Here is a 17,048-nt window from a genome sequence, read left to right on the forward strand (position 1 = left end):
CAAAAAGCAAAACGAGGGGATAGGTCAAAGGGGCACGGGAGCCAAGTGAAAGAGCTCCCAATAGACTAAGCTGGAACAATTTGAACAATGACATAAATAATATAGTATTGGATTATAACCCAAAGCACAAAATAAATATTCATAAGTCTATACTGATAGAAATAAATTATTGAATAAATAAATAAATGGGAGGAGAACAGGCAAACCTCCTGTATGGAAGAATGCCAAATAGTTTGTAACCCCCTACCCCTGAAGTGTGGGCTGTGCACAGAGACTTCCGTTTTTTTTTGCTCAGGAAGATTTGCCCAGAGGTAGCATCTGTGCCAATCTTCTTCTGTTTTGTAAGTGGCTTGCCACAGCATGGCTGACGAGTGGTGTATGTCTGCGCCGGGATCTGAACCCAGGCCGCCAAAGTGGAGTGCACCAAACTTAACCACTGCACCATGGGGGCCAGCCCCATGACTTCCTTTTAATGAGTATGGTAGAGATGCCTGACAAAAACTGCCTGGTGTGGAGCCAGATGACCAACACCAACATCAACAATGATAAGTCATGTTGGTGACATGTATGCTTGATGAGATGTGATGGGAACGGCACTTTACCTCTGTGATCTTTCTCCCCAAAACCCATAACCCCAGTCTTACCATGAGAAAAACATCAGACAAACTCAAACTGAAGGACATTCTACAAAATACCTGCCCGGTACTTCTCAAAAATGTGAAGGTCAACAAAAACAAGGAGAGTCTGTGGAACTGTTCTAGTGTAGACAAGCTTAAAAAGACGTAACAACTAAATCTAATGCGACATTCTCATGGGAATCTGGAACAGAAAAACAACATTGGGTAAAAACTAAGGAAATGTGGATAAAGTGTGCACTTTACTCAATTATGGTATATCAATATTAGTTCATAAGTTGTGACAAGCATAGCATATTAATGTCAGTGATATGGGAGATGGGGAGTGGGGTTTATGGGAACTCTCTGGAATATAATTACAACTTTTCTGTAAATCTAAAATTTACAGAAGTAAAACAAAAATTAAATTAAATTAAGTTAAAAGTTTATTTTGAAAAATCCACCCTGGCTGCTTCTTTTCTTTCTCCTGATCCTGTTTCTCCCAACATACTGGTCCGCACCCCAGCCCTGATCATGCAAGAAATCGCAGCGGCACAAACAGGCAGCCTTGACATCTCTCTGAATTCAGTGTGGCAGTTCTTGCTTGTTGGCATGGAGAGCCGAATAGCATTTCTGGTTTTCTGGCACCCTTATTTCCTGGCGTATCTAGTTTCTGGGGGCTTCTCTGAGGCATTTTTTATTGGCTGTACTATGGTCCGAGAAATAATTGGTTTGCGGCTTGGAGGAGTCCTGTGATTGGCCTCTTGCTGCTGGGGCAGAGACACATTGCCCTCTGGGTGAGGATGGCGGGGTCTTTCAGGGGCTGTCACATCTAACTCTGATTGGGCTGACGTCTTCCTGAAGGCGGGCTGGGTCTTCCTCTTTTGCTTCCTTGTGCTTCTTCACCATCTATCTCTTTGTACATGATAAAACTTCTGTCTCATCTTCTGGACCATTATTCTCACCTCCTTTTTCCTCTTAATCTTCACTTTCAAACACATTTTTTTTTTTTTTTTTTTGGGTCATGAAGATTGGCCCTGAACTAACATCTGTGCCAATCTTCCTCTATTTTGTATGCGGGTCGCTGCCACAGCATGGCTTGATGAGTGGTGTAGGTCTGTGCTGGGGATCCAAATCCACGAACCTGGGCCACTGAAGTGGAGCGCACCAAACTTAACCACTACACCACTGAGCAGGCCCCTCAAACACTTTTTTAAGAATACATTTACAAGGATTAATTATATGGCTATATGGGGTGCCTTGAGGGGCAGAACTCAAAATTTTTAGAATAAGAAACCAGTAACAAGCCATTTTGTCCAGGGAAAGGACTCTTGAAGGGCCCCTCATAGGAAAATAGATGACTTGGAATTCCAGGACCAGTCCATATGGTACCTCTGTGCAAAGTAGCAGAAAGCACCCTTTCCAGGAAGCTGCAGCCCTGCAGGCAAAATCTGACGGGGAAACTACAGCTGGATTTCAGGTCCCAAACATCCCCTCAGCCAGGCAGCCTGTGCAGTAGACAACATACACCACTATTCATTGTGACCCTGAAATATACGGTGGGTAGCATCCCATTGCCCTGGGGGAAGAGTGTTCAGGATCATCACTTGTTATGCAGGTACCTGGGGGCAGGGTGCAAATTGTCTTGGGAGTTCTCTGAAAGGAATGGGTTAAGACCCACACCAAGTGGTGTGCTGGAGTCTGCTCCTATTGGTTCATGACAGCCAGTTGTTAATTTTTCAGGAATTTTCTGAGTTGGTTATTAAACTTAGTCCTTATTAAAAATTAAAGTATGCAAACTTACAATTAAGTTCTATTGATACAAACATAGTGTAAACTCAAAATTCATTACTTCCTAAGCATTTACTACTTTTTACTGTCATTTATGCTCTTGAAGTTGTTTGCATCTATTGTATCTGTATGGTGGAAAGACTATACACTGGTGTGTTACTGCTCATCTTTTCCCAACTCCATGTTCGGTGACATCATGTCGGTAGCTTGACATTTGCCGTGGTGGGAGTATGTACACCATGGAAATCAGCAAATGTTACAAGTCAGCTCCCCTCCCGCAAAAGAGCCAATTGGTAAACATTTACCAACACACCACAACCCCTGAGGTCCAGTGGGATCCAGTGTTTCTAGAAACTCTGATACAGTCACGTGGTCCTGACTGAGGTCATCTTGTGGGAAAGGACACCACAATCCTCAAAGACGAGCTCATCATGGGAACAGAGACCAGGCTCAGGACAAGGCTTAGAGGCTCAGGGGAGGGTGGGTCGTTCTGAGACCACGCATGGCAGGTGCCACGCCCCCGTGCATCCAGTTATCCTGAGAACCAGCGGGAACGTGGAGCTGTGGACAAAAAGAGGTGGGACCTTGGAGTCTGAATGTGGGGTTCCCCCATGGGAAGGACAGAGTGGTTCCTTAAAAGTACACTCAGAATAAAACCTAGACCCTTTACCGTTCCTAGACTACTTCTGCTCTTTCCCACATCATCCCAGGTTGCCCTGAGCTGTTCTCTATGCCTGAAACCCCCTCTGCCTGACATTTGGGTGATTCTTTCTTATTCCTTAGGTCTCAGTATAACGCTACCTCCTCTGAGCGGCCTTCCCTGGCTGTGCGTTTAAAGTGGTTCCCTCCTCCCTCCCTCCCAGCCCAGCCCCATCACCACCCTTCACAGCATCCACTTTATCCCTTTAATGGTGCTATCATAATCTGTGATTGTCTTCTGGTTGGATTTGTGTACTTGGTAAATGTGTGTCTCGTCCTGGACAGGAAGCTCCATGAGGGCAGGACCTGGTATGATGGGCTCACCTTTGCATCCTCAGCACTCAGCACCTGCAGGCTCCTGGCAGATTCTCAGTTCCTGCTCAGTGAATGATTGGAATAGGAATGAGCCAGTTGCCCTCCAGCCCTTTGGATTTGAGGAGCAAGTCCTGGAAAGGGAAGGGCCTAGAACAAGAGGAGATAAATGCCAAGGGGCAGTTTGCCTCCAGGCTCAGTAACACCCCAGAGGTCTGGTTACATGTTATCACCTGTGCAGCAGAAAGTGGTATGTGAGTGGTGGTGGAGGGGCAATTCACCATTTGATGTGATTGAGGCCCATGTAGCAACCTGAGCTGGCCCTGGTCTCCTGAAAGGGGAAGAAATAGGAGACTTAGAGGCCAGAGAAGATAAGAGGGAAAGTGGCAAATGCCCCTCAAAAGGGCACACGGAGAGGGCTCATGGGGGCAGTTACCTTAGATGCAGGTCCCTGGGGCCCCTGCCCTGGGCCCACTCTCCCGAGGATGATACCCCGGCCCTCTGCTGGCCTCCGTCCTCCCCCTGGGTGGGAGGTCCACTGGGCCCAGGAACCACGCCCACCTGCAGCTTGAACCCCCCTTTTCTAGACCTTGCCCTAGATGTCTGAGACCTCAAAATTCCCTGCCCGTGGGGCCCTGAGCTGGCTTCCAGGCAGGATGAGGCCTCTCCTCAGGATCCATGGCAGGATTGTGAGCAGAACTTGGATGAGTGGGCTGAATTGTCCTTCATGGTTCAGGACAGAGCCCAAAAAGGGAAAACCAGGGAAGATGGGCTGGGACTCACAAATGTTAGGGGTGGGCCTGCATGAAGGGAACCGCTTGGGACTTCCAGAGCTACTGAGAGGAGTTAAGAGAGGCTGGGGCACCCACAGTTGGTCCTGGGACTCCCTTTGCTCTTCAGAGGGAATGTCAGCTTCTGCAGTGGTTCACCCAGGCAAGCACGCTAAGGTGTATTTCACCCACCATGCCCAGGTGACTCGCTGGGGGTCAGCAGCACTGTGGGGCCCAATCAGGGCCCGGAACAGAACTTCATGGGGAAAGGTCTGGTAAGTTACCACATGGGACATGCTCTCCTCTAATGCAGCCCCGCAGGTGGGGTCAGACTCTTCCCACCTTTCCAAACATCTGGGTGGCAGGAGCTGGGGTTCCTCCAGTGCTCCTGGAGGAAAGAGGTGGTGTGGGGGACAGGGACGTGCAGCAGGAAGGTGACATGTTCCTCTCCTTCTCCCCAACTCCCCACAGGCAGGCCCTGCCCTCTGAGACTGCGGGCTTGGGGAGAGGAGGAGGGGTGCCTGGACAGGGCAGGGATGTGCGGAATGGAATAGGAGGAAATTCCCAGTCTGGCCGTGGGAGCAGGAGGGTAGGGCATTCTGCAGTCAGACCAGACCAGAGTTTTCTCGTGAGGCAGCCCACAGTCAAGCACATGGAAACCGGCTTCTGCTTGTGAGTGGTGAGCAACACCGGCAGCCGTGGAGAGAGGGACCTGATGACTTGCTCAGCAAAGTTTTAGAGACAGCACTCATGGGCGTGAGCCAGTGTGGCACAGAGCGCAGGTACCAGGACCGGAAAGACTTGGGTTTGAATTGTGGCCCTGGCCTTTCCCGTGTGTGACCTTGAACAAATGACTTTGCTTTTCCATCTTACTCAGCCTATTTCCTCACCTGCGAGATGCCTTCTCACTCTTCTCTATGTGAATTATGGCCCTCACCAACTGCAAATGATGGCTATTTTTAACAGATCTCTGTTCGGTCCATTGGTTTGCTTTTCCATCCTTACTTGGAGCTCAGATCCCAAGAACTGGTTGTTTTTCTTTCTGTGTTTAAAAGCAAAGACCAGCTTTGGCAACAAATCAGTAAACATGAATGTGTTTTGTCACTGAGCTCAGCTCTGGAAAACCACTTTTATGTGTTAAAGTTCAAAATGACAACCATGACTGTTAGGTAGATAAATCAGTATGTTGAGAATGCAAATGTTAAGGTAACTCTTCATTTGTCAATCACCATTTTATAGCCACTAAAAGATACACTGTGACATTAATCCTTATACTGAGTGTTTGGGCTATTTGCCATATGTTGATTACACCACCAAAGTGATTTCCCAAGGCCCAGATTGGATCTTGTTCCTCACTCACTTAAACATCACCACTGACCAGTGTTGCCCACAGGACCAGGCCCACGCCTGGCAGGCAAAACCCATTGCTAATGTGATCCAAACATACTCTTCAGCAGCCTCATCGCCTGACTCCCCAACCCTCTCCTTCCTTTCACCACGTCTATGTCCCAGGAGAATGGATTTCACCACTTCCTGAACACATCCTGCTCCCTCATGCTTCTGAGCCTCTGCCCATGCTCTTCTTTCTTTGTTTCTCTGGAGAGCTTCTCTGCCTTCTTCGAAACCCAGCACAAATGAATCGCTAGGAAGCATCCCCCAGTTCCTCCAGGCAGAGCTGTGTGTTCTCTCTCCTTGCTCGTAGGCAGAGACCTTTGCGTGCCCTTAGTAATGGGCTTACAGCATCCTGTTGAATACTGGAGGCATCTGTCTGCATTACTGACCTGGGAATGAACTCTTCTTCTCAGTTTCCTCAACTGATCAATGGGAGTAAAAGTAACTTCATAGGGATGTTGGGAAGATTAAATATGAAAGTATGCCACTGAGCAGTGCCAGACACAGATAATCATCCAGTGAACAAAAGCTATAATTATTGGACTAAAGCATCCATGTTCCCTTGACAGATCCCTCTATGTCTAGCAACACATGGCTATGAGACAGCCATCTTGGAACAGAGATGCTGCTGGTGCAGGATCAATCCATTTGAGAGTCAGACCATTCCACCTTGATCCTTTTGGCACTAATTGTACTTGAAGAGCGGATGGAAGATTGAAGTGGGTCCAATGTTTAGAGAAGCAAGAAAAGACAGCGAGCCGATTAGTGAATTTTACCCCTAGTTACATGTCACATAGGCCAGTCAATCGCTTCCTGCTGCTAGCCTGAGTACTGTCCTTGGTGGTTATTAATAAATATAACTGTTTGCATTTCCCAAAAATGTTTGAATTTCGCCAGTCGTATATTTCCAGGACAAGAGCCAAAACTAATCAACCCAGTCTTTGGAAAAGCAGCTGATGGGGGCATAACCCATAATTTTAATAAACTTTGAGGTTTTGAAATTGAACACACAGAAGGAAAATTAATGGATTGGTTAATTTTATCTTCCCCGTAACTTAACCATTCAATCTTTACCCAGAACATACATGCCCCTGGGTGATATATATTCTTCTAAATATCTTATTACAAATGCATGTTTTTTTCATCAACTGCCGATTTCATTTGTGCTTAGAAAGTGTTCAGTGACCACGCTAAAGGAGAGTTAAGAGGCAGCCCAGGTGCTTGCTAAGCCTGCATTCAGAGTGACCTGCCCAAGGGTCTCGAGGCTGCTACCCTTCGCTTGAACAGCTTGGCCTGGCTGCCCTACTCAAGCCGCCAAGAAGATAAACGAGGACTCTTGAGGGTTCTTCATGCTGGAGTCGCATTTGCAAATCTGGTTTGGAAGGGGATCTGAACAAAGGTGCTTCCTCCTTGCGCTCCTACTGCTGTGGCTTTGCTCAGTGCAAGAGGGCCACCAGAAGTTTCTGGAGGTCCCCAGAGGTGTCCGAGTGAACCATGTCAGAGAGAGACTTCTGGTACTTCTCTTGGAACTTTGCTTTTATGCCCTGAAGGTCCACCTGTAGAACACATGACAAAGCAACAAGGACAAGAACATTTATAGCACATTCGCCATCAACACGGGCAGGCACTGCTCCGAGCACATCATTCTTATTTGCTCATTTATGCCTCAAAACAACCCTTAGAGGCAGGGGCTATTATTCTTCCTATTTTGTGGATGAGGAAAGGAAAGATGAGTTCAGCTCCCCAAAGGTTGCAGGGGTGTGTTTGTGTCTGTATATATATATATATATATATATATATATATATATATTTCAGTTTAACTTTATTTATGGACACTAAGACTTGAATTTCATGTGATTTTCATGTTACAAAATATTACTTTTATTTTAAGATTTTTATAGTTATTTAGAAATAAATCATTCTTAGGTTTTGTTCAGGACTGTATAAAAACAGGAGGCAGGCCCGATTTGGCCTGCAGGCCACAGTTTGCAGAGCCTTGGTGTAGGGTTAAGAAAATCATTCCTACTGAGATTTGAATTGAAACCTTTTTTTTCTCTTGTACCCTGATCAGCAAGGATTTTAGTGCCGATCAACAAAATTCAAATCAATATCAGTCTTGCAGGACTTATTTTGAATCTAATTCATTGAAAGTTTGAAAAGCCTAGGTGCTAGAGGTGGGAGAGGGCTCAGAAGAAAAACAAAAAGAGTGTTCTGCTCTCAAGACTCTTAGAACCTACTAAGGGAGATCATATTTGCACCAGAAAAGTTATAATTCCAGAGAGAACACAGTAAGTCTCATAAAAGAAGCACAGAACTCTCTTTAACCAGGAGTTGTTTTTCTGTTTTGATTAGACCCTCCCTCGCATTCTAGACAGACCCACAAACCATCGCTCAGGTTTCTGGTTCTTTTTTCTCCTGCCCCATTAGAGGGCCGAGCTCAGAGAGAGGAAGAAGGTGAGAGCAGGAGCAGGCAGGAGAGTGAGGAACTGTTGGAAGTGGATGCTGAGCAGGAGAGAGACCACAGCAGGGGGATGGTGCATGTGCCCTGTTCCCCTTGCTTGTATGCTGCTTGGCTGGGAGAGGGGCAGAAAGGTGGCGGTCAGTGTGGGTGGGGCGGGGCGCACTGGGGCTCTGTTCTAGTACCATGAAGCTTTGGGAGATTAGAGGATCCAGCCAGTATATCTGGGCCTGATGCATTCTGAGGCAGTGGCCCGCGTGTGCAGGTGACCCAGGACATGTGGTCCATACCGAGGTGTGATGGAACATCTTGGAGTAAACACTCCACGGCCCATGCTGGGGGGAACATGGAACCCTGCCGAGCCCTCCAGAGTGGTCCAATCTACTGGGGTCTCTTAGAATCCTTGCTCAGCTCTGTCACCAGCCTGCTCTGTTGAGTTGCTCAAGACTCTGGCTGGGGGTTGAGTTGCTAAGACACAGAGACGCAGAGGAGGCAGAGACTTGGAGAGACGAGAGAAAGAGAGAGATTCGGAGCGATGGGGGAGAGAGCGAGAACTGGGGAGGGAAAGAGGGAGGAGAAAGAGAAACGGACTTTAAGAGAGAAAGAAAAATATGAATAGTGGAGGAGGACAAGGAGGCGGAGGAGGAGAAATTCCAGGAATAGAAATAAAAACGAAAGAAAACGGTCTTGTTGCTAAGTTGTACTTTAAAACAGTGTCAGATGTTAAGTAGTATTTGTCAAAAAGCTGTGGGCCAGAATTTGGGCTGATGTCTTTCCTCCTTCATTTAACAATCTTTTGAGAGAAGACGTCTGTGGTTTCCAAGTGCTCAGTTATACTTCCTTCTCCAAGGCTTCTCCTGCAGACGAAATGCCATTTCCCCTTTATTTTGTAATCCCTGCTCTCTGGGGCCCTGTATTCCAAAGCATTTGCTGTGAATCTTGACAGCTGCTCCCGAGCTTTTGGCTGTGCACCTCCCTGTCCCTTCGTTATGATCATGCCTTCTCAAAGAGGGGCGATATTGTCCCCAGTGAGGAAAAATTTGGTTCTCAGAGAGTGAAAAAAAAATCTTAATCTTTTTGTGTAAAGGTAACTATATACATACAGAACATGAACAGACATATGGTAGATCTGCGGTGTTAACATTTTTGGAGGGGGTGGCAATTAGGAAAAAACTGGGCCTTCACAGTTCCCTTAGTGGGGCGAGCAATAATTTTAAAAGGTTGACACACATGGTCTTGTACCAATGTGCGTTTTGTGCAGAATTGTGCTTCTGTGGTGTATTCAATTCAATCAAGGCCTCGCTCGGGAGTAAGGAAGGCGTTTGCTCGTTGTCTCTGCTGCTGAGTGACCTCGTCCATCACTAACCTTTCAGCATCTCTATTTTGTCTTAAAATTGAGCTGGGTGTGGCTGCACTACCCCGAACAGCTCCACCAGGTCCCCTCTGAACACCGTCACAAGCTCTCCAGAGCCGCAAGTGACAAAAATAGAAGCAATGATCACTATTTTATTTTCATAAAAAGAAACAGATTGAAGCATAGCGCAATGTCTTCCGCAAAGTCTGGGAAGGCAAAGGCTGTCTTTGTTTTGTTTTTTCTGTAAATGGGCTCTTAATAAAAGCTATCTGTTGATGACATCAGTGGTGGGAAGAAGAGAAGTGGCAGCCAACCTCTTGGGAGTCAAGAGTGTCTTACCTCAGCCCTGGTCACAATGATGTGAATTAGCGTCTCCTCATCAGTGCCCGCACCCTTCATGGACTTGTACAGACGGTCAGCAAAATAGCCCTGGTGGTCCCGGGCACACCTCACTGGGTGGGACCAGAGAGAAGAGAACGTGAAATGTTGACGTTTTGTTGAATAACATGGAGACCCTCCTGAGGAACAGAGCTGTCCCAGGGTGTCACCTGGGTGCCCTTGGAGCTGACTGAGTTGGGAGGCAGATGTTTGAAGGGAGCAGACTTCACACTGTTGGGTAACAGGATCTGGAAGATTCTCCTGGGTCAGGACACCCAGGATCTTGGACCAGAATCGAGTGAAAACCCCTTCAGACACAAGAAGAAGCTCTGCTATTCCCTAAAGACCCTTTGGAGGAGGAACGCTGTGGCCACCCTCAGGCTTTCCCTGCAAAGTTCATCATTCTCACCAGCAGAGAGAACTTTTCACAGCTAACTGAAATCTCTGATGCCAGAGTCAGGTCTGGAAGGGAAACTCAGATTGGCCGGCAACCTGGCTGGAATAAAACTTCGTCATTTTGCATATTCGCTCAGTTGGCCTGTGGCCTGCTTTCCTGTGCTAAACGACCTTCCTTGTCTTTGTTTTTTCTCAGTGGATTGCTTTGTGAGCCTCATCTCTGGATTTTTTCCAAGTTCCCCCCAATCTTCTTATCTCGAGATCTGGGATGCGGGCTTAATGAAAAGTTTGATCCTGTCTTCAGATCGCCTTCCTATGATGCTGCTAGTTGCTGCTTTCTGGCCCTCCCCCTTGCCCGTCAGCTTTGATCTAATCCACAAATTAATGAAGCATGGTTTCCACTCACCAGCCAGGAGATGGGGTGCATCTCTACTCCTGGGGATAAATCATTATCCTCTCCCTTCCTGCCAGGCTCTATGGGTCCATCACGACTAACACTTTGGGGGAAGGAACCATTTACTCTTTACATTGCTAACGTTTACCTAGAACACTTAACATTTTTGATGTTAGTGATTAATAATAAGTAATAAATTCAGCATTAGTGTGAAGTGCTCATCCTTTATATGTCCTGTAACAGGACCTCTTGTTTTCTAGGTAATTGTCTATACGATTGATGCTTACAAAGAAGGGAGAGGAACAGGATTAGGGAAGCAAAGACTAGGTTGGTGGTCTGTCTCCTTTTATTGGCCATGTGTCAGTGGAAGAGAACAGCCCAGACCCAGGCATCTGATCACTTTAGCCCGTGAACAATCCAAAAGCTGCTGGATGGGTGGCAGTTATGGGAGGAACCTGTCAATTTGGGGAGTAGCATATTTGAACATCACTATGATTCCCAGACATGCTGAGCTGGTGGCCTCACAAGGTTTTCCTGAAGACCTTCTCCCGGGCAGTACTAATGGTGCTGAAATGATTGTCTGTCTAACGTCAGTGCGTTCCACCCCTATGTGGGTGTCTTCTCCCCTGGCATTCCTTCTTCTTGATATTTTGGACAGAAAATTTTCAACTTCTCTACTGTATACAGTCTGGGCCTGGGGAACAACTTCTGTTACTAGCAGCCACAGGAACCCCTCAAAAGTTTGGATGAGGCTAGCTGGGGGAGATACGGGAATAAAGCTGGTTGTGGCGAGCGGAAGGCAGGACAGCCAGCTGCTGTGCTCTTTCCCTTGCTTCTCGTCGCCTTCAGAGCTGTGGTTCTCAAACCCCAGTGAGCACGGGACAATCACTTGGGGATCTTGTAAAAGTGAGGCTTAGGGCTCCATTCCTGGAGGGTCTAAGTGGGCCACCTGAAGTGGGGCTCAGGAAACTGTCCTTTCACACACCTCCCCAAAGGGGACTTGGCTGCAGGTGGTGCACGGACCCCTCTTTGAGAAGGGGTGCTCCAGAGGCTGCAAGTGATGGGAGTCATTTGGTCTTCTAACCCCTCCTCCTTGATTTTAGCTGTAAACTGGCATCTTTATGAGTTAGGTAGGAGTAGGATGGAGAACGTCTAGAAAACGTAGTGACGAAGTCACCTTCTACAGTTTATGTGGTTTATTCTCAAGGTCTTTTCTAATCACTTTTAAGTTTGCTGCCACTGGAGTACACCCAACTCCTGCATTTTGTGGTCCCCATCTCCAGGGATGTGGCCTTTCCTTCCTCTGTACCTTCCTTGCTCTGGCTGTTTTTGCTTTTCTCTTTACTGTAGCCTAATCTATTGATTTGTGTGAGTCCACTATGGACTTTAAGCTTTTTAGGAGAAGGAACTGGTCCTAGTTACCTCTGATCCCCACACCCAGCACAACTCCTGGCCCAGGCAGATGCTAAGTAGATATTAAAGAATTGAATGGCTTTATTACCATTAATAATTAATATTAATAAACATTAATATGAATCTTCTGACTGAACGCTGGTATTTTCCTGATTCTCTGCACTGCAAGCACAGGAGGAATTTGGAGGCTCTGAGCCGGGCCATGAGAAGATCTCCCCATTTCCTTTAGAGATTCATCCTTTAAGCCCTAAGACCAGTCTTCGTGTGTATGCCGTGTGGGACAGGAGTGACACTAGGGATGTTTAGGCCTCTGTACATCACAGTAGAGCTCCTGCTAATTTGGATGAAAATGGGGATGGATTAAAAAAAAAATCAATTGTTGACATTGTTCCAAAAAAGAAAAAAACCATACAAATAAAACAACGCAAAAAGGGTTGGCAGCTAAAGCGCATTTTTTAACTGCCAAGGCTGCTTTCTCGGTTCTTCCTCTTCTTCTGGGGATCCGTCTCTCCATTACTTGTGCCATTTGGGATGGTGCCCTGGACTCCTCACCACAGGAGTGTGGACAATGGACAATGCCTTCATTCCAAGGCTTGCAAAAAGGAAAAAGGAGCCTGCCAGACACAGCCCCATGCCCATCTCTCTGCTATTTCCTGCCTGTAGGCAACATCAGGAGAGAAGGTCCTGGTGTCTGCTTGGCACGGTCAAGATCTGGTCTCCCTCCCCTCTCTTTCTAAACAGACCTCATTCATTCCAAATGTTGACGGGAACCAAAAGGAAAAGGACACCCTCAAGCCATCAGGCATGTGCAAAAACTTGTTCATGGATCTGAAATCTGGGTATTTTTGAGTGTGTGTCACATAAACCACATACTGCTCTCTGAGACTAGATAATGGTCCCAGGCTGTTGACAGATGCTCTCCAGGACCCATGATCTTAGTGGGACCGTAGTGGATGCCATGGTGCATCTCTCAGATGTCCTCTTCAGGACTAAGGCACTCATTTCAAGTGTTGCCTGCTGGCTGCTCGCAGTTGAGTCCCTCCCTAGGAATGATCCTCCAAGGAGCTGCCTTACCTAAGGTTGCAAACGCTCCTGGGGTGCAACTAGTGGGCTGCTTTGTATGGAGGGCAAAGATCTGGCCCTTGCCTCCACTTTGGACATCCTGGATTCCAGGTTTCCTGGGGGACCGGCCAAGGCCCCGTTGCAACGGTATCACACTCTCTCTCTCCCTTGCCCAATCCCGATCAGACATGTTGTTCCCAGAACCATTCCCCAAAACCTTCCTGCTCTCAGACCTCCATCTTCAAATCTGATGCCAGGGAGCCCAGCCTACGTCAAGGCCTCTCTTAGCTTTACCTTACCGAGGGTTAAGTAGGCCTTCTGCAGATCTCCTGATGTTTCTGCTTCGATGGCCTCTTCGATGTCTTTGCCAATGAGCTGAAGAGACAACCAAAGGCTAGTGTTATTCTAGGTTTTGCTTTCAGTTTTGTTCCTCTTGGGGTTGTTTCTCTATGAAAAGCACTAAAGTTCCAGCTGTGGTCATGCGGCTTTAGGAAACTCCTATCCTGCCTTGGGCTTTTCAGGGCTGGGGGTGGTTGCCCCCATTCCAGTGGGTGCTCTTATGGGTGAGGAGTTAGTCCATATTTGACCCCATTCAGGACCACTCCCTTGGCCTCAATTTCTCTAAGTCAGGGAACGGAAGAACAATGAATCTATACTGTAACAATAATTCTTTACATTTATCTAGCACTTTAGTTTCCAAAATTCTTTCCATATCCAGTTTTCTAGGAGACTGTGGTTATCATCATCTTACCCACACCTTCCTCGTCTCCCTTGACCTGGGATGGGGAACTCAGTCTCCTACAGTTTGGGGGAGATAAGTAGAGGCTGTGAAGTTCGTGGTAAGAACTTGGTCTAATGTTTCTGGGTAGAACTGGGCTGCATGGCCTGGAAGCTGGGGGTCTGACATGTCAAAATGCCACCTTCCTTCACTCTGGGGTGATTCCAAATGATCGTCTGTTCACCACCAGCTCACATCTCGCTCTGTACAGCGTTACACATTAGGTTTCTTTCCAAATATTTACACAAGCTGAAGTTCAGAGTAAATTGTGACTGCGCTGAATGCAAGAAGCACGCGGGCCAAGCCCAGGGCAGGGAAATAGAGAGAGGAGAGCTCTTTGTTGGGTTTTGGGAAATGCAGTTAAGTCTTAGAAGTACTGAAATTTCTTTCTTAGAAATCGTCTTTCGAGGATACGACACAATTGTGATTCTATAAATAATTGGCGTCTTCAAGGACATGCCAGTGGAGTGGATGTAGTTTATTCTGAAACACAGGTAAACAAAATATTCTTTGTGATGCAAGCAAAATAGACGTGGGGGGAGGAGGGTTGAGACATAATGAGGGCCTGTTGATTCATCTCCTTGTCACGGTTTGCACATCTAGAGGTCTGCTGTGTGTAATGGGCCTGGATTAGAAGACACTGGGCTGGGGGCTTTCAGGCCTGTCCCTTCCTGAGCTGTTCTCGGCCTACGTTGGGTTTGATGTGGGAGTTGGTATTTCAGAAGGGCCTGATATCACTTTCCCATGAACAGGGCTCTTGTTCTGTGGACCGAGACTGCATTTCAAGAGGACATTGTATTCACACAGGTCTGTGTTTCCAAAAAAAAAAAAAATCCTCACATTAAACTACTTTCTGTCCACACTGGGTCAGAGTACTATTTTTTAATTTTCTGTAGACTGTCGCCTATACAACAGATGAAAGCAGGAAAGCAGAGATATGCTGATAAGGCGGGAGCTGGGTGCTTACCCCAGCCCTAGGCGGTAATGCCGGGTTCCCACCCTCTCAGGGTCTCTTCTCTGCACAACTCCAGGGGGCACTATTCACGCAGCATGAGATGGCATTGCCCTCTCTTCTCTACCTGCCTCCTGCCACCATCCCCTTCCTGGTAGCTACCAAGGCACCTGCAGAGGCTCCATGAAGACAATTGACTGGCCCGAGCTAATGTGACTCTCCTTTGCAAATAGCAGGGTTTTCACTTCAGTCCCTGGGACACTTAATTCTTCGGGGGATCTTTGGACAGAACCAGGTTTGTGATCTTAGTACAAAAACATGTTGCCAGAGTGGACTCCAGACAAGCCTCAAGGGCCTCTCGTTAACTAGGTAGCGTTGCCGGTAGGAAGATTCTTAGAAGAAGAGGGGAGACATTTCCTTCTTTTAAAAGCGACCCCCCCAAATTGACAGAGTGCCCACAGCAGAACTTCACACGCCGGCTTTGGCTACAGCAGTGACAGGGCTAAAGGCTCTGGAATGGACTTGGAACACCGAAAGGAGAGGGGAGCTTGGGGAGGGGTGGGGCAGGGAGGCAGTGAGCCTGGGCTGTGGGTGTGTGTGCCTGCAATTTATACTGAGCCCTGTTTGGAGAGCTGACTTCAGCCCCATCTAAGACTTTCATGTTGGTAAACTTTGGGACTGTAATAATCATGTGTGATGCAGCCAAATTGGGGATGCTCTGCTGCTTGGCTGGGATTTCTGAGGACGTCAGTAGTTAAGACTCAGGCTTAGACGGCAAATAAAGAGCAAAACCCTGAGTTTTCAGGCCAAAAATTAAAATTCAACTGTATGCCAGGACAGCCTATGCCGCACAATCTGCTCCAGCGGTCCCACACTAGCATTTTAGTGTTTTTAGCAAGAGACCAGGAGAAAACCTATGAACCAGGGTCTTAAGATCAGAGTGAACTCTAAAAATTATAAAGATGAAGACAAATGATGTCCCAGCAAGTTTTTGGAAGAGATGAATTGGTAGTATTTTAGAGCTAGTTTCATGTAGAGTCACCAAGTCAATCGAATCTTATTGTCCATTTGGGAGAATTAGCTCTGATTTTTGACACTGTTCATTCACACAGGGAGACTCCTAACAAGTGCAATGTTTATTGAGCACCTACTCCATGCTGGGTACTGAATGCTTTACTTCTGTTAATTCATTTAATCCTTACTAAGGTTATGGAGTTGGTATTATTACTATCCCTATTTTACAGGTGGAGAAACTGAGGCACAGAACCCATAATAACTTGCCCAAGTTATACAGCTAGTAGTCTAGCGCAGACCTCTTAAACTTTAACATGCATCAGAATCACCTGGAAGATTTGTTAAAACACAGACTGTAGCACCCCAACCCCAGGGAATCTGATCCTCTAGGTCCTGGAGGGGGACGGAAAATTCTTATTTTTAACATGTTCTCAAGTGATACTGATGTTGTGGTTTCGGGATTAATTTTGAGAATGATTGGCCTAGAAAGCGTCCTTGCAGGTAGTCAGTAGTTCATGTACGTACACATACATGCTCACATGTGTGTGTGTTTCTATAGGGATCACCAACGATGGCCAGCCCCAGAAACTCCATCCGCGGCCCCAGTCGTGTGAGAAGAGGGTCAGGACCTGGAGAAGTCTTCCAGCTCAGTCTACACAGCTCCAGGCGCAGAGGCCAGGGGAGAGCAGGGTCAGCTGCCTTTGATCATGATTCTGGGCACAATTTGAAAGCAGAAGGCCCTAAAGGCTTATATACAGTAATGATAAAATTCCTAAGCTTTATTGTCTTTTCATCTGCTGGCAGCACAGGAAACACTATTTTTGAGTGAGGAGCGGCCAGCTCCAGCCGAGGTAGGCGCTCAGGCTGGGGGATCTTGGAGTCCTCATCTCCTTTCTGCTACTGACTTGCTGTGTGGTCCTGATAAGTTGCAGATGGTTCCTTACTCATAACAGACTTTCCTTGTCCAGCAATTGTGGGTAACAATGGCTGTTCAGCCTGCATTATAGCTACAGTATTGCTGTGGAATTGAAATGAGATATAGGGCGCAGAAGTGCTTCGAATAGTTAAAAGCACTCTACACATATAAAATAGGAGACCAAAAAAAACATGATACTCCACAAAAGGCTTCTTGCAATTTAAGACTGATTTTCAAGGAAGGGCTCACCACTAAGTGGCTTGAAATAGCCAACTCACGTTGTTGGCTTAAAATTATCATTAGATTAGGAAAATAATGGCATAAAAGTAATTTATACACCTCTTCCCAGGAGTGT

General features: G+C 46.9%; 1 protein-coding gene across 2 annotated transcripts in view; it reads right to left on the reverse strand.

Moving 5' to 3' along the window:
- Positions 1-6,092: 6,092 nt before the first annotated feature.
- Positions 6,093-17,048, reverse strand: part of ANXA13 (annexin A13) — a 53,271-nt gene continuing 42,315 nt past the window's right edge. Inside the window, exons 10-12 of one of the 2 annotated variants that reach the window (XM_001497867.5) lie at positions 13,333-13,408; positions 9,730-9,842; positions 6,093-7,134 (exon numbers count right to left, since the gene is read on the reverse strand). In XM_001497867.5, the coding sequence (XP_001497917.1) occupies positions 7,015-7,134; positions 9,730-9,842; positions 13,333-13,408 (309 nt within the window). In that variant the 3' untranslated portion in view covers positions 6,093-7,014. The remainder of the gene's footprint in view (positions 7,135-9,729; positions 9,843-13,332; positions 13,409-17,048) is intronic. The other variant, XM_023648924.2, reaches the window with a different exon arrangement.

This window comes from Equus caballus, chromosome 9 (genome assembly GCF_041296265.1).
Source record: "Equus caballus isolate H_3958 breed thoroughbred chromosome 9, TB-T2T, whole genome shotgun sequence".
NCBI classification, from domain to species: Eukaryota; Metazoa; Chordata; class Mammalia; order Perissodactyla; family Equidae; genus Equus; species Equus caballus.